Raw genomic sequence first — 21,500 nt, 5'->3', positions numbered from 1 at the left:
GCTCAATTCACTGTGTCTCTGCAGGGATATGAAATGGCCAGATGGCACTGGTTTCTGAACTGCAAGCACAGGGGAGATGAGAAATGTTGGAGAGAGACGTGAGTTCAAGCCACAGGAGCCTTGGTGAGAGCTGAAGGTGGTGGAGAACCTCTTTCTTGCTTCCCTCCTGTTGACTTTTATTCCCTTGTCAAATGAGAGAAGGTTGGTGTTTAACTAAGGAATTAAGGACTGTAAGGAAAAGGTTGGCAGTCTAAAACAAGAATTTGGGTTTATTTTTAAGCAGCTCCTTTGGAAGTTTCTGTAGCCCGACTCAGGCTGTGGTCAGCACATACAGTGCTTGGTGTTCAGAGAAAGAGGGGATGGCTTCTGCTCTTCCATCATCTCAGGCAAAACATACACATGCTCGTTGTGTGTTTTGCATCCCATGTAATTAAGGTGATGACTATATTCCTTCTCCATGAAGAACGTCTTCTGAACGAGAAATAGTAAGGCTGTCATGGGAGACCTCACTTTCCAAAGAGGATAATCTGCACTCCCAGGGGAATCCAGACTCTGAAACTGCACACCCCAAACTGAGGCACCCAAGCCACCAGTATTGTTCATTGCTCATTTAATGAGATCAAGTGAGACATATGTCTATCTAAAATGATATGCAAAATTATAATAATGCAAATTATTATGCAAAAAAGTGCATTGCTTTGGAGTTTTAGATCCCCCTTTTTTCTCCCTTCACCTCCCTAATTGGTTTGATGTGAAGTAATTATCCACTTAATGCAATTAAAGGTAAGATTTTTCATAGGATATGTACCGCAACAATAATTACATGGGCCATAGCACAAAGAGGGACTTGAATGCAACTTTTGTCTTTGGGTCTCACATAATATATGGCTCCAATATGCCAGCAAGCGTAGTAGCCACTCCGTTGTTATTTTGTAATTGAATACAACATTTAGACTAATTTAAAGAATACTTTGCTTCTGGTTTCTGTTTTTATACAGGCACAATTTAGAAATGAGTGGCCACTATTAATATTTTTTCATTTAGGGCTGTGAGAGCATCACATCAACCTTCTCCTTTCTTCCTCTGCCCTCTACTGAAGCCTTCTGTTTTTACAGATTAAAAATGCTGCTACATTTTACCGTTCATTGTCTTCAAATTTGACAGGGATTGCAGAGGAAAAAATGGGTATATGAACTTATTTATTTTTTTTTTGCAAAGACAGTATTTTCTTCAAGTAAATATCTCTTTTCAAATAAACTCTCTTCAATTTTTAAAAGTAAAAAGATATTAACAAGTTTAGCCTTGTTTTTTTCACAATTAAATACAATCATAGAGACTATGCATTTCTGAAGTATGAGGGTGTGGCAAATTACCTTGTGCTTTACACTGAAATTGAGAACAAAATAGCCTTCAGGCATAACATCATAAAATTCCTATTTGCAACCTCTGAGGACACATCCCAGAAAGGTATGGAAATAAATATGCGTACATAAACACTGTCAGCTGTGGCTAGGTGATGAAAGCTTTAATATGACAAACTAGATTAAAAAAAAACCTCAAGAGGCTGGGGAAGGAGAATTCATCAATGCCAAATTAAGATACGCTCAGATATTTCTTGAAAGATAGAACCTCATTATCCCACTGATTTATGGAGCAAAGTAATGACTATAGACAGCACTGTCTAAAGACAACAATGAGCACTGCTATATCTCAGTAATAATTAGTCACATGAAATCTTCATTTTTTTTCTGATTGTTTGTGGATGATTCATAATATAGGAGAGAAATACATTGCACTTGGCAATCTAAAATGTAATGAAAATACGTGGCGCAAGTTGCCCCCATATTTAAAATTCTGATTGCAATGCTGCCCTCCAACAAAATAATAGTAATTTCTGGCAGGAATTATAAAACCTAAACTACAGCACAAAGCGTTGTTCGCCAAATTACTCATTCCATATCCACAATTATAGCCCATTTGTTTTCTTATGCTGATAACAAAAGATACATTTTAAGATCTGCGCTGTGCTACTCTTCCTATAATAAATAAAGTGAGCTTTTCAAAGGCTACAAAATGATACAGATAAAAATCAAAACATTTCTACATTTAAAGATTCAATCAAAGACTTGCCATGAATGGTGTGATATTAAAGTTTAAAAAAATAATCAATTTAGCATGTATTTTTGAACATGATTTGTCACAAATAGCATTCCCAATAGATAAGAATGATTATATGGTAAAGAGCGTAATTTATATATCTCAAGCACTATGCTTTTGTCACCGACATCGTTAAGGAATTTGACACGTTTGCAGGAGAACAATATATGTCAACTGAAATATATACCAATTAGCCATAAATGGGACACTGAAATGAATGATGCATGTGCATGCTATACTTACAAGTAATAACATGTGGTTTAAAGTCGCTTGCGTTTCCAAACAAGAATTCTTTTTATGTTGTCATTTAAAAAATCTAATATTTCAAAAGGTCAGGAACAAATAGCACCATTAGCATTAAAAGCTAGCTAAAGGGAAAGTAATTTGTTGTTCATTTAACATTGCATTTTATGTAATAGCTTTGTAAAGTGTTCGGGAGGGGGGGAGAGATTTTACTCTGCTAAAACAAGATGACGGCAGCTCCAGTTCATTATTAAAAGGAGATTTTTTTATTATGCTATTGTCAACTTTAACGTCTTGATTCTGTTAGGTGTTTGTTAAAATTACATGGGCTGCTGAAGTGGCTACGGCAAGGGATAATGCAGAGAATATCAAGACTGTCAAAACAATTGCGTAGGCAAGAATCTGCTTATACTAAGGTAAAGGAACAAAAGACAAAGGAGAAACTCTTCTGCAGTGTTAGTAAGTTAATAGCCCTGTTGAGGTTTCCTCAGCAGGAGGTGCCGAGATCAGGAAGCCAAATTCTGGGAGAGACAAACAGTCAAGGCAGGAGGGAGCAGGCAATGTCCAAGGGAACGTGGGATACATGGAAATCTGGCATAGATGGCTGCTCCCACGTCTATGGCTACGTGTGCTCTGGGTAAATGATTTGTCTCCCTGGAGAGGGGATGTGTGTTCCCCTTGGACAGGGTGACATGAGTGAAGTGTGAAAGCGTGTAGGGTCCTGCGGCTGGATCCTCTGCCTCCTGCACAGCCACAGTGAGCCCAGAGAGCCTTTGCAGGAGCAACCCCAAACTGGACTTACCACAGCCTGATGCAGGACAAACAAGGTCTTACCCTCTTATTCTACCATTATAAGGCTGACCATGGATGGGGAAAACTGGAGCCAAAATAAGTGTTATCCTACACCCCTCATGGACAGCATGGGCTGGGAAGAAAAGACACAAAGCAAACTTGTCCACTGCCACGAGGAGCTGCACAGGCAGGGAAGCAATTTACCAAGAGAAAGACACGAGTATTATCATCACGGTGAAAAACATTTGGTTTTTCCTTCTTGAGAGAATCTGGACAAGACATTGGCTTAGCATTTCAATACCCCACACGTCTGTGACAGCATAGCAAGGCGTGTCCCCTTTGCTAATTCAAATATTTATTCCCTATTATCCTCTGTAGGATAAGGTTTCAGGGACTCAGGAAACAGTGATTAATCCAGGTGAAAATTTGGTTCCTACTGTGCTCCTGGGGCAGCACAATTGGGTAGTGCCTTTTAATCTGGGCAAGGAGCACAAGTGTCATTTAAAAGGTTTTTGAATGTAAAAGCAAGTCTGCACATCTCTGACTAAAACTGAACTTGCTGGGGGATACTCTCTTCAGTTGGGTTAAATCAAGGAACAGTTTGCTTTTCACCAAAGGAACTGATTCCAGCTGCGAGCATGCCCATAGTTTGCCAATCTTCAGTGCTGGTGGTTCTTTTGCTACTCTTTACAGCTACCTCTCCCTCCCGTCACCCTGCGAGAGCTGGCAGAATGCACTGAATTAATTAAACTGCTTTTTCTTCTGTATCAAAAGAGCAGTGCTCTAACACCAAATAAATTGGTTTCAACCTCCACCACCACAAGGGGAACCTGAAGCCTTGCTAGGGGGTTGGTGTCCTTCAGGACAAGACATTCCGGGGGAGGAACGGTCACGCAGAGTGGCAGAAAGAGCAGAGTGTCCCAGTCTGGGGAAACTCAAGAGAAACTGCTGAAGAGAAAAGGTCCCAAGGAGTGGTAGATCTCCAGGCCCCAGCAGTTCTGTGGATTTCTCAGGGTTGCTCTGGGAGCAGAGAAGCAGCAGCTCTCTTCTCCAGCAGCAGGCTGAGGGAGCCGAGATGTGACTGCACAGGGACAGAAATGAATTTGTGAATTATCCACACTTCAGCTGAATGTGTTTATCAAAAATCAGTGAAAGAAGCGACTCCCTCATTGCCTGTTTTGACCACATTGCCTGGCAGTTTTGTTCAAGGCTGAGGGCCAGCATAGGGGATTTCAGGACACTTTGGTGATTTTTCTGATTATAAGCATTTTAGTGAAACTTCACTAACATTTGAAATTTGCCATGCAGTTTTCTCAAATTAATTCTGTCTGGATCATAAGGCACAAGCTTAGTTCAGTGTTAACACATCAAAACACATTACCAGTTCTCCCTCATGTTCACTGTTCCATCTCTCACAAGTAATTAAAATTAAACTTCTGTCCTCATTTTGTAATCATGTGCCCTCCTATCATGGAATAGTTTGGGTTGGAAGGGACCTTTAAAGGTCATTTAGTCCAACCCCCATCTCTATTTCATCTTTATCTCACGCTAAATCTGGGTTTAGCCTTCAGTTGATTAGGAACATCAGCTTCCTTAATCATCTCCTCTGCTTCCACTCACAAGCAGGTCTGGTTTCTCCTGGTACTGCCCAGCAACCACCATCCAGATGCTGTCACCTGTCCCCTTTCCTCATCTTGTGTGAAATTATTTTGAAACAGGCTGAAATCAGGGGAATTTTTCAACAGGGTTTGGCTCATTCACTCAAGCTACTCTAAAAATTCCCTCTATAGAGAGGTGTCCACAGACTTAACACCCCCCACCCCCAAACCCACAAAACCTCCCAACACACATCACCAGTGTTATAACTGCAGGGAGCACAGACTGGTGTTTTATGCGTGACTAGCTTTTATTGGTAGCAGGGTTTTGAGCAGCCATGTGTGTCATTAGCAAGCAGTAAGAGTTTGCAGAACATCCTCCCTCACCTTCTCGGAACCACAGAAACGGTATCTAAAGAAAAAAACCAAACAAGCACCTTGAGTTGACGACATATGTTCATATTCCACAAGTGAATTTTGTTTAATATAAGTCAATCTGATTTGTCACTTGACACAACTGATCACAACATACTTTGAGCTCCTGAGTTTCCAATATTACTGCTGGGGAAAGCATTGATGGACTGTCTTCATTCTGGCTCGCTGCCTGCCTTCCTTTCATTTTACAGTTTCTTTTTTTTTCCAGATTTTTTGCTACCATCACTATGTAGATGGTTACATCTACTTGTGCAAAGGCCACGAGTCAATTGAAGAGTGAGCATAGATCTACAGGCATTTGTTTTGTCACCAATGTGCTTTGATGAAGAGGAACTACAACAGGACTAAGGACCTGTGCTTAAAGGTAATGCTGCTGGGCTGTAATCATTTTGCTTTGCTTGAAACTGTTTCCATCTTTCATGTTGCCTTTTAAGTGATGTCATTTTAACTATGAATTTCTGTATGGGTCTAAAACATATACTGTACCTCCTCTTCTAGATACCCAATAATTGGGTGGATAAAATAAAATAACTAGTCAAGCAAATGAGGGAGTTTGTCTTAAAAATTCCAGGAAAATGAGTAAAACTGGATCAGTAAATCATACTTCTATAATCTGAGCATTCAATCCATATTCCACAAAGTCTAGAGAAATAAGTTTAGCTTCTTTCCCTCAACTTTATAAGCCTTTTAAGCGCAGCTTCTAAGTATTAGTCTTGCTCATTGGAAGGGTAGACTTAATATCACTGTCCCCTTTTGTCAATCATGAACTCAGGGTCCATCAGTATCAATGGAAAACTTCCACTGGTTCCAGCTGAGAGTGAATCAGACATCCTGATGCAAGCTCAGACACAGATAACCACTTCTTGTGGACAGTAGGAGCTTGGCAAGAATGATGTTGATAATCTCAGCCAGCACTAATTTTTGTCACCCAAAGGGTTATACAGGAAGTTTGCTCTTCTGAAGCCTGGAAATATTTGTTTTTCTTTGAAGTTATTTAAGGCAAAGGGTTGAATTAGTAGTGAATTGAACTATGGATGAACAGTGTCTTGAAAGGAAGGAAATCAAAGGTTTTCTTGAGAGTCTTTGAATGCTTTAAATAGCTTTGCTTGCGAAAATGCTTTCACCTCACATATGATTTTGTCACCTATCTTCCCAAGTAACTTTCAAGATTTTCACAACGGATGTACTTACTCTGTTCCATTTTCTCCAGATTGTACTGTGATAGTCGCAGCTCCTAGTTTAGGAAGAGTTGGATTTATCCAGTTGTTGTTCCAAAGAAATTTAACCTTTGTAACTGTTCCAACATTAATTTCTGCATCAATGAAGCTTGTGTAAGTGTTGTCAGGTTGGAGGGTTCCCCTGTGAAAAATAACATTTTATGGATGTGAGGCATTTAGTATTAATTACCAGTCCTGTTAGCTGGTTGGCTGTGGCAGCAAGTGAGTAGAAATTTAGCAGAGAGACAATAATCGGCTTATAGAATGGTAACAACATTATTGCCAGTTTTCCAACCTAATACATCCCAAATCAGTGTTTGTCAGAAGAAGCAAAGGCAGGTAGGCCTGATGTGCTGCAGTCACATCTTACAATGGAGACCCAGTTACAGGGCAATCCCTGTGGAGAAGGTGGAGCTTGCTCCCTGTTACTTATGAAGGCAGGGGTTTTGGCTTATAAATAAAATTTTCATTTAATGGTAATTACTTCGTATGATACAGATGTTGGATTTGTTTGGGATGGCCAAAAAGATTATGCATCAGCTGCTCAGCTGGGCTCTGTAGCAGAGATTCCCACACTTGAGGCACCGTGGCCGAGTCAAATGTGCATCTGCTCTTGGAAACTGTAGTTTATAATCTGGCTACTTATTTCATGTCGCATCAATACAGCAAGGTCTAAATGGCAGCAGTTTGAGACTCGTAATGGCTTCAGCTGCTACATCACACTGAATATGAGCCAATGCTTCTCTGATCCTCTTCTTTGACCACTACCACCCCCATGCTCTGATGCACTTTCTCATTCACCTGCCTTCGGAGGAACATGTTTACTCTCCTCTATATTATAAGGCTTGTGGTAGTGGAAGTAATGAGAGACAGGAAAAAATCCCTTTGCCTTTTTGTTTCTTTGCCAGATCTGCAGTGGTGCCTGGTAGGTTAGAGCAAGATTTGCTGGGGAAAAAAATAGTTCACTTCCAGCAATTGAAATGACACAGTCCCTGCAAGTATCAGCTGGAGTGCATTCAGTGCTGGCAGACTGAACTCAGGTGAATGCATGGATGCCTGCAAATGGAAATCAACTCATGGCAAACACCTGCTGCCAAGTATGAAGATGCGAAGTCCTTCTTGGAAAAACTGAAGTGACATAGCTGTCAATAAACAAAAAACAAACCCAAAAAATAAACCCCAAAACTCACATCAAAACACCTTCTCCCTATTTTTGATCATTTCAGATTTAGTTGAAACAAACGAGAAAACTGCAAATAAACAAAACCACAGTGTAAACAGGCGAAGTTATGAGCCACAAAAAGTAGTGGTAAATCACGAGGTAGCTTTAGCAGCAACATTTTGCAAGCCTGTGAAAGACAAAAAAATCAGAACTTTGCTAGCGTAGAACTTCGCTCTTGTATCCAGCAAGACCTTGGTGGTTCAGCAAACAAGTAACACCGAATTCTAACATTTTAAAATCCTGCATTCTAAACTTCTGCCTTCAAATCCAGAGTGAGTGAATTGTCACTGCATTTACTTCAGGGAGCTGTATCTGGGGGTAGAATGTGATCTGTAAAATAGGACCAATTTAAACAGAAACATTAACTGAAAATATTAAGTAAACATTCTAGAATTGAAGTTTCTTTTCTACTGGATTTTGAACTTACTGGATGACCTGATGCTGCCTTGTGTTCCCACCACTTCCGTACAGGGCAACATTTACATATCCTTTAACTTTACTCTTTCCAGAGAGGGTCACAGTTACTTTGTACCTCCAAACTACACAGAAGAAATACAGTAAGTTAGATTGTACCCAGGAAGAAATAGTCACCAAAATATGGTTGTGTTTTTATCTTTACAGTGTATTTGAAAGCAAAAGAAAATTATCACTGCCTTTCACTTTCAGCTACGTCACAGACTGTCTGGACTGAAAGGGCTTAACACAATGCACTCTCTCACACCTGAATCTTGGTGCTCCCTGCTTATGCTTGGGTTATAACCTCAAAAAACAAATACAAAGCATCAGTGAATCAGATCTGTCATTATGTCATAATGAGATCAACCTGAGACATTTGTGTTACTTTCTGGGAGAAAAAGAAGCTAGTCCATGACATGGAAAACGCAATATAGACCTCAGTATTTTAACCACAAAGCTATTCATGTACAGGGAAGTTGGAAAGAAGAAGGTTTTAGGAATAAATACTGATACATACCAGAATATCAGCAGTGTAAAAGGAGTATAAAAAAATACTGAAGCTCAAGGAAAACAATTTTTGTGGGTGGGAACTTTCTTTTAGCACACAATTTGCAAAAGCAGCTCTTCTCCCTCTGATTCTTGTTTACAAATGCAAATGAAGAACCATCTTGTGAGAGCTGACATTTAGGATAGGCTAGGTTGTAAAGAGGTCCTCTGGTCCATCCACTTCTCGCTGCAGGGCCGGCTGTGATCGGCTTGCTCCTGGGCTTTGTCAAATGGGGGTTTGAACGTCTCCAAAGATGGAGATTTCCCAGCTCCCCTGGCCCCCTCTTCCTGCATTTAACCACTGTCGTCGTGACAGTAATTTTCATACCATTTAATAAGAAATTCCCTTGCTCCAACTTCTGTGCATTACTTATCCTCCTCTCTCCTTGCACCTTGTAGTGCAACCCATTAAACATCTCAGTGACCTCCACTGGACTCTATAGTTTGTCAACATCTTTCTTGTAACGGAGGCCCAAAACGGGCACTAGTATTGGAACAAAAGAGGAAAAGGCATGAAGGGCTGAAGAGCCTGCACCATGAGATCTGCTCATCTGGTAAAAGGAATTGTAAAACAGGAAAATGAAAAGGTTTGTTTCCAAGGAGTAGGTAGCAATGGAAGCAATTGAAACTCACGAGCAAAATCCTTGGCCTCTGCAGTGTTCAGGTAAAGTTTCGTGAAATCATTTTTTATTTTCCCTTTGAACTTATCTGCAAAGTGACCCATATTCGGGCATCCCTCTTTTGGGCATGGGAAACAGCTTCCCTAGTGAAAACAAATATATCTATTAATAAAATTATCCAGTCAGCCAAGGGAAAAAAAAAAAAAAAGAAAAAAAGAGTCATAGAACTTATTTTTAACATACCCACCCAACTGGCCTGTATCACAGGAACAACAAATTTCAAGTAACACTTTCTGCGACTTGGGAAAGATCATATAAGCTAGCCAGCTTCCTCAAAGGATCTAATTTTTCAGGGCTCTATGTTTTCTCTCAAGTTATTTAGCTCAATCCAGCCACATGAGTGACATCCTTGAGTAGTCTTGAAGTGGAGCAGGGAGGAAGAGGTGTCCTTCACAGCAACTGATGAGAAAGAATTATGTCACCTTATGCCTTCAGGTTGGGTCAAGAAAGGCTTTATCTTGAAAACAAAGCTCATTTTTGTCGTGAAAACAACTTTCTGCTGCAATGACAGAAGCATGTAGTCACCTTCTCCCAAAGTCATCTGGGAAGTGTGGTCTCTATCACCTGCCCGCAGCATATAAAGGTCAATCTAAGCAGTACATAAGTTAATACCTCTGTCTATGCTCCCAGTGAGATATGACAAGCCTGTTACCTCCCTGCTACTCTTAGGCTGTAGTTCCCTATCTCCCAGTCTGGAATAGGGAAGGGCTTCCTGACCTAGTCCTAAGCCATTGTGCTTTGTCCCTGGGGCCATCTTAAGTCACCAAAATACTGTGACCACGGACTCACCCCATCAGGCTATTACATATTATTTCACTTCTTGTTGTTTTGAAAAGAAGCTGTTTAAGCTATGTGTGAAAGTTCACCTGCTACAGTCTGGGATTCCACTCATTGCTGTGTGATAAATACATTTGGGGATTACGGGGGCAGGCTCTCCTCCTCACCCCTTCCCTGGTGTAATGCAGCAGAGCAGCCCTGGGGAAGCCACACCAGCTCCAGTAGTACCTCAAGGCCGTCACAGCAGCACAGGACCAGGGATGTCCCTGTTTTGTTGTTGCCTTTTCCTACGTTGACCCATGTCAGCTGCACGAGCTGTGATACTTTAGGATGCCTGACTCTTCTCTTACTCGTGCACTTGTTGGGTGCAAGGTAGCATAAACAATTTGAATTTCAGATGTATAGATAAGAGCCATGACTTAGTCCATCCTGAGGCTCTGAGAAATACTTACTGTTTCAAAAACGTCATATGAAGCACAAGAATAGCCTAGAAATCCATCAGGGTAGATAATACTGTCAGAGTAATACTTGTAACTCCGCAAATGATTGCAAGCCACGAAGTCACGAGTTCCTGTGGAAAGATGCTCCCAGGTTAGTTCTTCCTTTCTGTCACCATTTGAGGAAAGATACTGGCCCAGCCCTTGCCGTGTCACGGGGATGCATCATTCCTCCTCAAAAGCCACATCACAACTCTTGGCGTATCAAATGTGAGACTTGCGGCTGGCTTTTGTGATGAATTGATGCTCTAAGAAGTGTCACTGACTCAACAGGTATAAAATGCAAACTTGAAATGCTTTGTGGAGGCCGACTGTGCAGCTCAGCTCAGCCCAGCCCCTGCCCTGCCCTCCCCTCACAAACACTTATTCAACTAATCTGACCGAGTTTCACAATAGAAACGAGAACTGCTTGAAGCAGGGCTTTTGTAGGCAACAGTTGCATTACCATAACAAAAGAAAACCGAATGAAAAGTATCTAACAGTGAACTTCCTAGGGCAATGGTGATTTGCTCCAGCTGAGGGCTTCAAAACAAAATTATTATTATTTGGGGGGTGCTTAAGGAAGGAAGACTCTTAAAATTAAAATAATGAATATATTATTTTCCTTTGTGTTGCCTTTATTTTCTTGACTTTAAGTTAAAAAGAAGATCATATACATCACAGTTGTTTCTTTGAGCTTTAATTCCCCATTATTGATAACAAGTTTATGGGAAAAAAAAAAAAAAAGAAAAAAAAATAAGGCCTCCAGCTGCATTGAATAAAACTGAATAGCTGGTTATCACAAATAAGTTCATGAATTCCCAGAGCTTAAGGTGTTTACAGTAGTGTAAGAAAGAACTTAGATCCTATACTGAAAAATCTCTACAGCAGAAATCTTCATTTTTTTTTAATGTTATATGCAACTTAACTTTAGAAAGACACAGAATCTTTCTAATAATTAGAGCTTTTATTAGAACCATGCAAAACAGCAAAGAAAAGTGTATTTGAGCAGCTACATGCCAATCTTTTTTTAGCTAACTAAAAATAGACACAGTAATATTGCTTTAATGCAAACCAGATTTGTAAGAGGTAATTTTAACAAAAAAAAAATAATATTAATTGCTCTATCTCAGAAGAATTGCAGCTGAAGATCCCTTAACAGAAGTAGCTGTGAGCATCATTGCCCTACACCCACTGCTGCTGCTGGGCAACACAATAGAAACAAAGTGAAATGCCTTGTTACAGACCCTTTGGCATTTTTGCCACGGTTTAAGCAACTTTTGTTTCTGCTATTAGATGCTTTAGAGGAGGTATATTTTCCAGAGGCAAACCCTTTGTCTTGTTTATTTTTTGAATAAGCTCTGGAAAATGGTGTGTTCGAGCTTATTAGCAGTTTCACTCCGCTCTGCAGCTGCCATTGCTGGTGGACGCACCAAAAGCTAACACACAACACCTGAATCCAGAGAAGTTAAGTGGTTACACCCTGAGGGTGACCTTCCCCTGAATTTGTAATGTAATCAACACACCTACCTTCCCAGATGCCATCGAGATCCACGATCTGTGAAACAGGGTTCTTCCCACACCCTGGCATTTGCTTTCCTCCGTTGGGGTAAAAGTCAAGATGTCCTATAGCTGGGCCCATGCCAAAACCTGAAGCATTTAAAGCAGAGGTAAGCGTGCTTTAAATTAAAATTTTTTCTCATACCTATAGCTTTCAGCTTGAAGTCTGTCTGAGCTTGGTATTTTAGGACATGAGTGATCAGCACGGTGTATTTGTTCTGTGTCTGTGCACCAAAAATGGGTGTTGATGAACAATTAGGATGCTCAAGTGCCACGGGGCGTAAATATTTTGGTATTAAGACAGTAGAGCTGAATACTCACCTAAATAGGGGATGGTAGGAGCTGAATCTGTGTGGATAACATCGACAAACTCTGCGTCAGATTTATCCAGTCTGACTTCAATGGGAGTGCCTTGAAAATAAGGTTGAGCAGGGTCCAGTCCTGAAAGAAAAAGTCTGGTGTTACATATAGAAAAAGAGATATAGATGTATCATTTTACATAACACTATGATGGTATAAAATGAACATCACGTATACAGTTGCCTATGGTTCCTTATACCTAAGTAGACTAGTCATTAATAAAATTATGATATCTGCTCTCACTTACAAGTGGCTTGTCTGCCAGGCAGGAGAAAAGGTTACCTGTGTGAAGCTTATTGAATTTTACTGATTCACATCAATATTGAATCCTAAAGCTTTGATATACCTGTTTTGTTTTTTTTTTTTTTTTAAATTGAACTTCTCTTTAATAATGCTGCTCAAATTGAGGTTGCTTTGTCTGTGTCCCCTATAACTCATCTGCATGGTTTGGGTGTACTCAAACAGAAATTAATGCTGATAACACCCCTTGTGCCTGGAAGTGTTGAAACCAACCTGGCTACTTCTGGTTCTAGACAGCTTTTGGAAAGGCATCTAGTTTCGCAGTGAAGATCTTTGCTTTTTACTATCCCAGCAGAAAACAGAAATCAGTTGTTTCCCAAATTGTTGCAGCAATTTTGGGAGCTTGTTGAAGTCTTGCAAATTGCACAATTATTGCTATCTTGCATCTCGTGTTGTCCCTGGGGAGCAGGTTTGGTTTTGCTTTTAGACTGAATTTTGTAGGCTATTAGTCCAAGGTTCACTAAGCCTGAAATCCCTGAGGAAAACTAGCAATTGAAAAGGGCTGTGTTAATAATATCCAGAATTGTCTTTTGTGTATGAAAGGTCACTCTGCTTAATGCACACTGCCCTTGGCGCTGCCTGTGTGATGAATAAGGAGAACAAGCCCATAACTTTAAACTCTGGAAGTGCTGAGCACGTAAAAAAATTGCTAAAGACGCAGACTGCAGGGTGAGTTACCTGTGTTTTGAAAAAGGAGTGGCTTGACCACAAGTCTAGCTGATCATACCTCTTTTCAGTTTTGTTTTCTGGGATAGTACTGGATGTTTTAAATTACTCGAAATGGCATCTGCAGTGGTCATTAAGCATTGGAGCAGGCTGCCCAGGGAAGTGGTTGAGTCACCATCCCTCGAGGCATTTAAAAGAGGAGTAGACATAGTGCTTAGAGATATGGTTTAGTGGTGGTTTTTGTCAGCGTTATGTTGATGGTTGGACTAGATGATCTGAAAAGTCCCTTCCAACCCAGGCAATTCTATGGTTATGAAAAACAATCACAGCAGCTGAAGCTGGGTTCTGGTTGTATGTTAGTTTTTAGCAGCAGCAATGGAATATCGTTATGTTACAGTATCACTCCCATCCTGCTCCGGACTAGCACCGGTCTGGGCAGTGACGCTGCTCCGTTGAAGCAGCAGAAAGCAAACTCTGTAGAGATTGCCACAACAATTAATGCGTCAAGTCAGCGGCTGTATTGCAGGGGACCTTCTGTCTCTGTTAGCTGTGTGGAGCCTTTTCTTTGCTGTCTAAACATATGCAAGCAAAATAACCATCACACTGGCTGCTTTCCCATACTTACCTGGGCACCTCGGTGTACTGTGAGAGGAGGCTGAGTTCTATCATGTCCAAATTACCCTTGACTAAATTAGGGCCCACAGTCAGATAGAATGATAAGAGAAAATGAACAGCATAACTTCGTTAAGCAGTGGTGTCTCTAGCATGAGCTGTGACTGAAGTCACTGACTTACCAGTTATTCTCCCAATCCCTGGCCGCCTCTTGCCAGCCTCACCGGCTGCGTGCGCTCCGAGGCTGTGGCCAATTATGTGGACATCAGCTGGAGAGTAGCTGTATTCTTCCTGAGAAAATAGCGATATAAAAAATTGCTACGTCTGTTTTCATCAGCAACAGGAAAGAGTAAAAAGGGGATGAAAAACTATTTTTAGTTTGACTACTGATGCAGGAACTCCGATAAGATTTCAGTATCTGTTTGCAAGTTTAGGTACATATGTCTAGTACATAGATTATTTTTTTTTTTCCTTCCAAAACAGTTTACTGTGTCCGTTAGCTCTGCATATTTAAAACTTAAAACTACACAACACTATACGTCTGTTAATATCTCTGGAATGACTGGCTGTACTATGGGGATGTCTTGTAGAACTTCCTATCCCTAAATTGGCTAATCCTGTTGTTAGGACATAGTTCTCAAACTTTAAAAAAAAAAAAAAAAAAAAAAGTCTGTTTTCAGCACAGCTTCTAAAATGATCACTGAGTAGAAGAAAATGTTTTCTGCCAGTTACATTCACATTCATGAAAGTTCCTGAATCATATTTCTTTCAAATCAGCGTTATGACTACAGCTTTATAACCAGACGATTCTTACCATAAGAACGTTTACAAAATAAGCTATTTCAGCGCCTACAACGCGGACGTTGTTTGATGCCTGGGTGTACTGACATCTTGCGCCTCTCTTCCAGTTTACGCAGATGCAGTTCACGTCTTCCACAGTGAGCATCCTCTGTTTGGTAGAACAAAAGTAAAACCAGTGAATACATTCTGGAATTGATTCATGTTGCTTATCACAGCTCGACTCACAAAAATGTTCCATCAATTTGCATGGGAACATTTTAAGAACCAAAACCTTAGCATGTTTTTGTGGTCGTGCCTGCACACAGGCCTAGGTGTGCTCACGCAATACTGAAATAGGGCGATGTGCTGTCGTAATGGCCACACCATCGTTTCAAACACCCATAGCAGTATTTTTTTGCAGAAAGGAAAGCAAAATAAATACTGATACTTTTATTTTTGGATTTGATTCAAACTTTGTATGCAACACTAAATAAGAGCGCTACTCGTGTCCTGATTCACTTTGATTTAAAAGTACTTCTGTAATAGAAAGCAAGTTACAACTGGCAAAGGACAGAAAAGGCAATAGAAGTGGCTGTGACTGTTAGAAGCGGTAAAAAGAAGTGTGCGGATAGGATTATTACTTAATGAGAGGGAGAGTAAATAAGAGATCCACATAGGAGAGCTGATGTATTTGCAGTCTTGCTTGCTCCACTCTTTACTGAAAAGATTCACCGAGAACTTTTTTTTTTTTTTAATAAATTGGTGTACTGTGATAAAACATAATAGAGAAAGAATTTCAAGATTTATCTTGTGTCTCTACATCCTAATGAAAATTAATCAAAAGGATTTAAGGTACTAGCTGAAGTAAAATGTGAGCTATCTTGTTGATTGTGAGGTTCTAGAAAAAAATATATCTCTATTTTAAGAGAGTGGAAGATAGGAGACCAACAATTATAAAAACATCATTCTGCTTCTGATACTTAGAACAAATTAACTAACAAATCCAATATAATTTCTCAATGTTCATAAAGTGATAATCAACATAGATTATTTTTTTCCAATGAGAAACTGTCAAAAAATTTTAATTTATTTTCTTTTGACCCAGTATCAAAGAGAAACAGGTAATGGGGATGCAATAGATGTAAAATACCCTGATTTTAGTGGTTTTTCATGTTGTTTCTCATAATGTTCTCGAAAGTAAAATAGGATTATAAACTCATACAAAAATGTAGTTGTGTGTGTTTAGTTTGTTGAAAAACCTTATCCTAGAACTGTCCTGTGCCATCCGCTGTTTTTTTGCTCTGTGCTGTATGACTAGTAGCTTTCATTAGCTGCAGCTGCAACAAAAAGTGTGTTTATATAAATTGAGAAGGTAGAATTGCAACTGTGTATGGGGATAGGATTAAGAAATAACTTGAAAAATTGGAGAATTAGCACAAAAATCAATAAAGCAGAGTGCTTTACTTCATTCGCTGTTCATAGCTAGTCCTAGATTGAGAGCGTTGTTCAAAATGATCCCCTTGAGGTCCCTTCTGGCTGTACGTCTCTACAGGTTTATTGCTTCTGTTAATGGTCAGCCCAAGTCCTTAGCCTCCTACACCCATATGGCAACCCATACCTCTGTGGTGGACTTCCCACATCTAGAAACCTATCTCTTGTCTTGAGAAATATGATGCAACAGTTAAAAGTCTACAGTTTTTTTCTGGAATCACCCTTGTTCCTAAGCAGTGTCTTGCTTCAGGGTTTCTGTTGTCTTTATCAGGAAAAAGGACACTTATTGAAACAAATCCTGTTGTTGCTCACCTGACTAAAGAGAAGAATTGGATGCATTTTACCTCATGCGTTTCATCAAGGTGCAGAGCTACATATTGATGTTGCTAACAATTTGAAAATGAGTGGCCTTTTTTCCCCCTTCTTATTACTACAAGTACCATGAGAGAAATTGGTTAGAAATAGAGAAAACGGACAGTTTATAGGAATGTGTTTATAAATGCAAACTAAGGAATTCACAGGGACAGGAATTTCCCTGTGGTCCATACCTTGCACATGTCTGACAGCCAGTTTTCTTCTCCATTATCTACGAATCCGTGTACGATAAATCTGGTTAGCCGACTTGTGTTAAAATTTGAGTAATCAATTGCTGAGGTATCAACTGCAGAGATCTCCTGTTGCAGATATAAATTAACATTTAAATCTGCTATCTGTAAAAAGTTTATCAAAATTACAAAGACCTGAACTATGCTTATCTCTACAGGCATTTAAAAGTTATGCAACGTAAGCTCATCTGCAAGTGTTTACGTGACTATGGCTTAAGGTCTGTATCTCCATTCAAAACAAGCTTTGACACATATCTTAGAGCAGCCAAGGCTACTTTTAATGTTTTTTCATCTTATCTGTGGAAAAAAAAATTACCCAATAACTTTAAAAATGGATGGTTTTCCAGTACATTTCAGTGACCATGCAGAAAACACGGGGGAGTGCTGCTTTGTGAGGATGAAGATTCTGCCCCAGAGACCCTGCCAAGGACCTGGAAGAGGTTGTCTTTTGAAGAACATGGAGATCTGGCCATTTCTAACACTTTCCAGGAACACAGCTGAAGTCTGCATTTATTTACTCTTTTTGCATGTGATTTAATTATGTTTAAATGGCAGTAGTTCTCACTTGAAAGTCATCAGGATTTTCTCTTGTGTACAGGAGGAAGTGAACATCTATCTTCTTTGGATCCCAGGGTAACTTATGGATTGGTCTTTCTGTAGTCCCAGACCATGGTATATCATCTGAGAAACATCCGAGCCTATCATAGCAAACTTCTTCACCTGTAGCAAATGGAATCAACAGTATGTGAATGAGCAAAGAAGTCGACCAGGCTAGTCATAACTCAAAGCATCTCTTCTCTGGAGGTCTCTTGAAAAATCCTATGGTTTACAGAGAGCAAAGATCAGCAGTTTCCCCCTCTCAGATCTTCAAAGGCTATGGTTTGCTCCAAGGAAAGAAGCTCCTGTATTGCTCATCAACAAAGAATTCAGTGGAGTTGCTCCATGGGTGTCCTGTACCATACCTTGGGTATCTTTTCCCTGCTGTGTTTTGCCTTAAGCAAAGACAGCTGATGAGTTTCTCCTAATACCAGGCCAAGATATTGCAATAATAACTGTGCTGAACAGCTGACTACAGTGTACATGAGAAGCCTTATAATATAGAAGCCAGTTGCTTCTGCTAAATATAAAGCTGTACTCTCATTAGACTGCCTCTCCCCCCATACCCAGCTTTTTTCCCATTTCCATCTCTAAAGAAAAGTACAACAAATAATCTCTTAGGTTTGGTAGAGCAACAGCTTTGGTCTGAGAGAGAAAACACCAGCGCTTCTTGCATGCTGGGATTTCCAGAGTGGAAAAGAGGAAAGACAACATGCATACGTACACTCATCTCACCATTCTTGCATAGAGAAAGTGAACCACGTAACCTCAATCAGTAAGTTTTAAGGCACCATAGTGTAGAATAATATCTCGCAAAATATAGCAGCATAAATATTGACCCCATGTGCTTACCTTCTGCTGCACTGAGCAGAAATAGTGCAAGTATCCAAATTCCAAGCATCTAGAACAGCAGAAAAAGAAGCAGCTAGGATTTGCTTACCCATTTCATTAGCAAGTGTGCTTAGCTTTCTGGTGCTGAATTTTCTCAGGGGTGCTGTGTCTGTCTTCTCTGTAACATGTATCTATGACCGCCGCATACGTGAGACACGCATGAGTCAACTTTATGTTTTCTTGCTCCACTAGAGATTGTGGGGCTCCTAAATCTATATATCCTATAAATCCTATAATCCAGAGTGATTTTTGTCCTGTTGAGGCTATGCTTCTAATTGGATGTATAGTAGCTACTTTAGAACTAGCATAAGGATGCCTATGAGAGCTGCTGTTCCCCTTTATACTGCTGTGTCTTGGGAAGCCACATACCTGATGAAGTAAAAGAAAAACCCCAAAGTCTGAACTACTTACAATGCAGCCTTGAAGCTCCATGCACTAATGTGCAAACTTTGCATGTGCTTTTATAGTTTGCTTTATCCTTGGAAATGTTTCCAGAAAGATAGGAACACTTATTTCAGATTATAGTTTGTAGCTAAGCTGGAAAAAGAACTTTAGTGGTTGGTTTCTCTGAAAGCTCCAAAATCTATGGACATAGATTTCTTGAATTGGTGTGCTGGAGCCCAAAATAGGATTGGAGCTCCAGAGGCAGGGTAATTCCCAGGCAGCAACACATCAGGAGTGTGACATGAAAGAGAATTATGTGCATCTGTGTGGCAGTGCACTTAGGGACTTGTCTTGGCTGGGAAAGATTTTACTTTGTCTTCCTTAGCTGGGATGTAGGGGGTCTGCTGGAGGAGTTAGCAGAGAATGACATCGTCTTTAAGTTCCCTCCCTTGCCCTGCGTCAAGTGACTTTGGATGTGGAAGGTTCCTGTGCTTTTGGGTCTTTTGTGCCCGTTTCCTGACATCAGCTCAATTTGGTGAAACCTTATCCCTTCAGGAGAACTTCTTAGTGGACCTGGTAGGTCTTTTCATAGTGAAAGACTCTGACCCTCTCCTGGTGTCCCTTTCATTTCCTTGTTGAAATAGTAGATGTAGAAGGACAGTTGTCTACCCCTTTGGGTCCTTTCTATACTACCCATGTAACCCAAGTTTTGAGAAAGCCCTTCTCTGAGTGATGAACTGAGAGCAAACATGTTGGAAACATATCAAAACCATACAAAATCCCCCAGAAACAGTAACATGACTGCTTTGTGTAGCAATGTTACAGAGCTCAGTAGGTCGCTCTAGTAAAGACATCAACTAAAAGGTGGAAAAACAGCCTGTGCAAATGAACAGGACTAGGTCTGGGAACCCCTTGGTCCTATTCATCTCTAGGAGAAGGCTGTAAGCAGACTTGAGAAGAAATGAGATCTCAGCGAACTCTTCACCGAGAAAGCTCTGTCAGCTTGGCTGTGCTTTTTGGCTGTGGCCACATACCTTTGTAGATCTGACCTTCCCTAATCTCTGCCTCTGGGAATGACCAAATGGATACCAGCTGTGTGTATAGGTATTACACTGCTACCATCCATGTGGTTTATTTCTTTCAATAGTAGTGAAGTTTTTAATTTTTCTAGAATATCACCTTTGATACCAATTTAGAGTTCAGTGCTCCTGTCCCTAACTGAAGTAGCATTTTAGTTTGTAAATATGTTCGTATCAGTGATACAGGAGAATCAGTACATGCCCTAATACCCCAATAAGTTTTAACACTTGCTCAAAATGAGGGGGGAACAGTCTTTCTCATTTAATTTAAGAGCTGGTGGAAAAGATTTGAGTTGGGATTTTATCATAGTTAGTCTGCTGCTCTTATTCAACACTAATAACATAGGGCAAACTGGATAACTAGACAGTTCCTTAGGCTGTGGTCAGATGGGTTTCAGCTGCTCGCTCCTCCTTTGGGAAGAAGGAGTAGGGCTGGGGTGTGTGTCCGTCAGTATGATGCAGGATGCTCGCTGTTCCTGAAGGAGCTGTTCTGGTCCTTGTCACATGACAGTCAGGGGTTGTAGGAAGAAAGGTGGCTTTTAGGAAAGAAAGCAACAAATAAAGGCCTCGCTGTGTTTCTGCAGTCCTGAATAAGCTGAAGTCTGGAATAGGAAGCAGGCAGAGGAGAGGACCGTGTTTCCCATGCCGCAGGATGCTGTGGCTCTCTCCTGGGATGCAGCGTGGTGCTTCCCAGCATTGTTCACGCTTCCCTTGCTACCTGTCAAGTCCCTGGTGGACTTGCAGTACTTGCAACTGCAGATCTCTCTTGGCTGAACTTCAGACTTGTGTTTAATTATGCTTCTAATTTCATACAGGCTTGGTTAGTGTTTAGTCAAGGACGCAACACTGACTGTTGTTCTTTCTTTAAAAAAATATTTTATTCAGATATTTATTATTATTGTATGTTCTTAGTATTGTATTTCCACTCCTATTTCTTAGAAGTTTATCTGCAGAAGTGCTTGTACATCATTTATCAAACGTGGAGAAATGGGAGTGAATAAATTATTAACTCTTTCTTCCTATTCATTAACTTAGAGTTTGGTTTTTATGCTTAGGAAAGTATCCACTACCTTGGTCTCTTGAAGCTCCGGGTGGCTCACTCATGCCATGTTTTGCAGAGCAATTATGTTTATTTTAATGTGAAATAGTCAATTCCAGGTTTTGCAAAGCCTGGAGTTTTCAAAGGCAGTTTCTCTCCAGGATTGTCAGTGGCCACAGCAAAGGTATGTGTTTGAAATTAAACAGCAGCCAGTTGCTGTGACTTAGCTGTTTTGTTTCTTCCAAAGTGGAGAAGACTTGAGGTTTGGCTTTGCCTGTTTCTTCCCTGAGGGCGCAGTGTACAAAGGGCTGTGCTGACCTGCTGAAGAAATACCTTGGTCTTGTTGTGTTCCTGCCTCATCCCTCGGCATCTTCTGAGGGTGGTGCTCTTGTGTGGGGTTAGAAAGTTTTGAGAAATAGTGTAGGCTGTGGAAAGGAGATGTTTGGGACTATTGCCAGCCCCAGGCGTGTGCTGAGGTAACCTGCTGCCTTGAGAGTGTTTGATAGACAGAAAATCTGGCAAATTATCAATGTGGTGGGA

The 21,500-nt window shown here is 40.4% G+C and overlaps 1 protein-coding gene across 1 annotated transcript; it reads right to left on the bottom strand.

Annotated features, from left to right (window-relative positions):
* Positions 1-5,135: 5,135 nt before the first annotated feature.
* LOC141472170 (pancreatic triacylglycerol lipase-like) lies at positions 5,136-18,468 on the bottom strand. Its single transcript, XM_074159019.1, has 12 exons — positions 18,420-18,468; positions 17,536-17,690; positions 16,914-17,039; positions 14,909-15,043; positions 14,277-14,385; positions 12,478-12,597; positions 12,127-12,246; positions 10,573-10,691; positions 9,297-9,426; positions 8,089-8,200; positions 6,414-6,581; positions 5,136-5,199 (listed from the first exon to the last, which is right to left on the bottom strand). Exons 1-12 carry the CDS (start codon positions 18,466-18,468, stop codon positions 5,136-5,138), a joined length of 1,407 nt encoding a protein of 468 aa, XP_074015120.1.
* Positions 18,469-21,500: the final 3,032 nt, after the last annotated feature.

The sequence above is a fragment of the Numenius arquata genome, chromosome 15 (genome assembly GCF_964106895.1).
Source record: "Numenius arquata chromosome 15, bNumArq3.hap1.1, whole genome shotgun sequence".
Taxonomy (NCBI): Eukaryota; Metazoa; Chordata; class Aves; order Charadriiformes; family Scolopacidae; genus Numenius; species Numenius arquata.
Note: the sequence above shows the minus strand (reverse complement) of the source record. Positions and strands in the feature narration are given on the sequence as shown.

Excerpts from the sequence above, each read along its gene's own strand:
- LOC141472170 (XM_074159019.1), bottom strand. The coding sequence starts at position 18,468 with ATGCTTGGAATTTGGATACTTGCACTATTTCTGCTCAGTGCAGCAGAA. Across the intron at positions 12,598-14,276 it reads AGGGATTGGGAGAATAACTG|GACTGGACCCTGCTCAACCT; the intron begins GTAAGTCAGTGA and ends TTTTTCTTTCAG. Across the intron at positions 8,201-9,296 it reads AGAGGCCAAGGATTTTGCTC|TTTGGAGGTACAAAGTAACT; the intron begins GTGAGTTTCAAT and ends TCTTCTGTGTAG.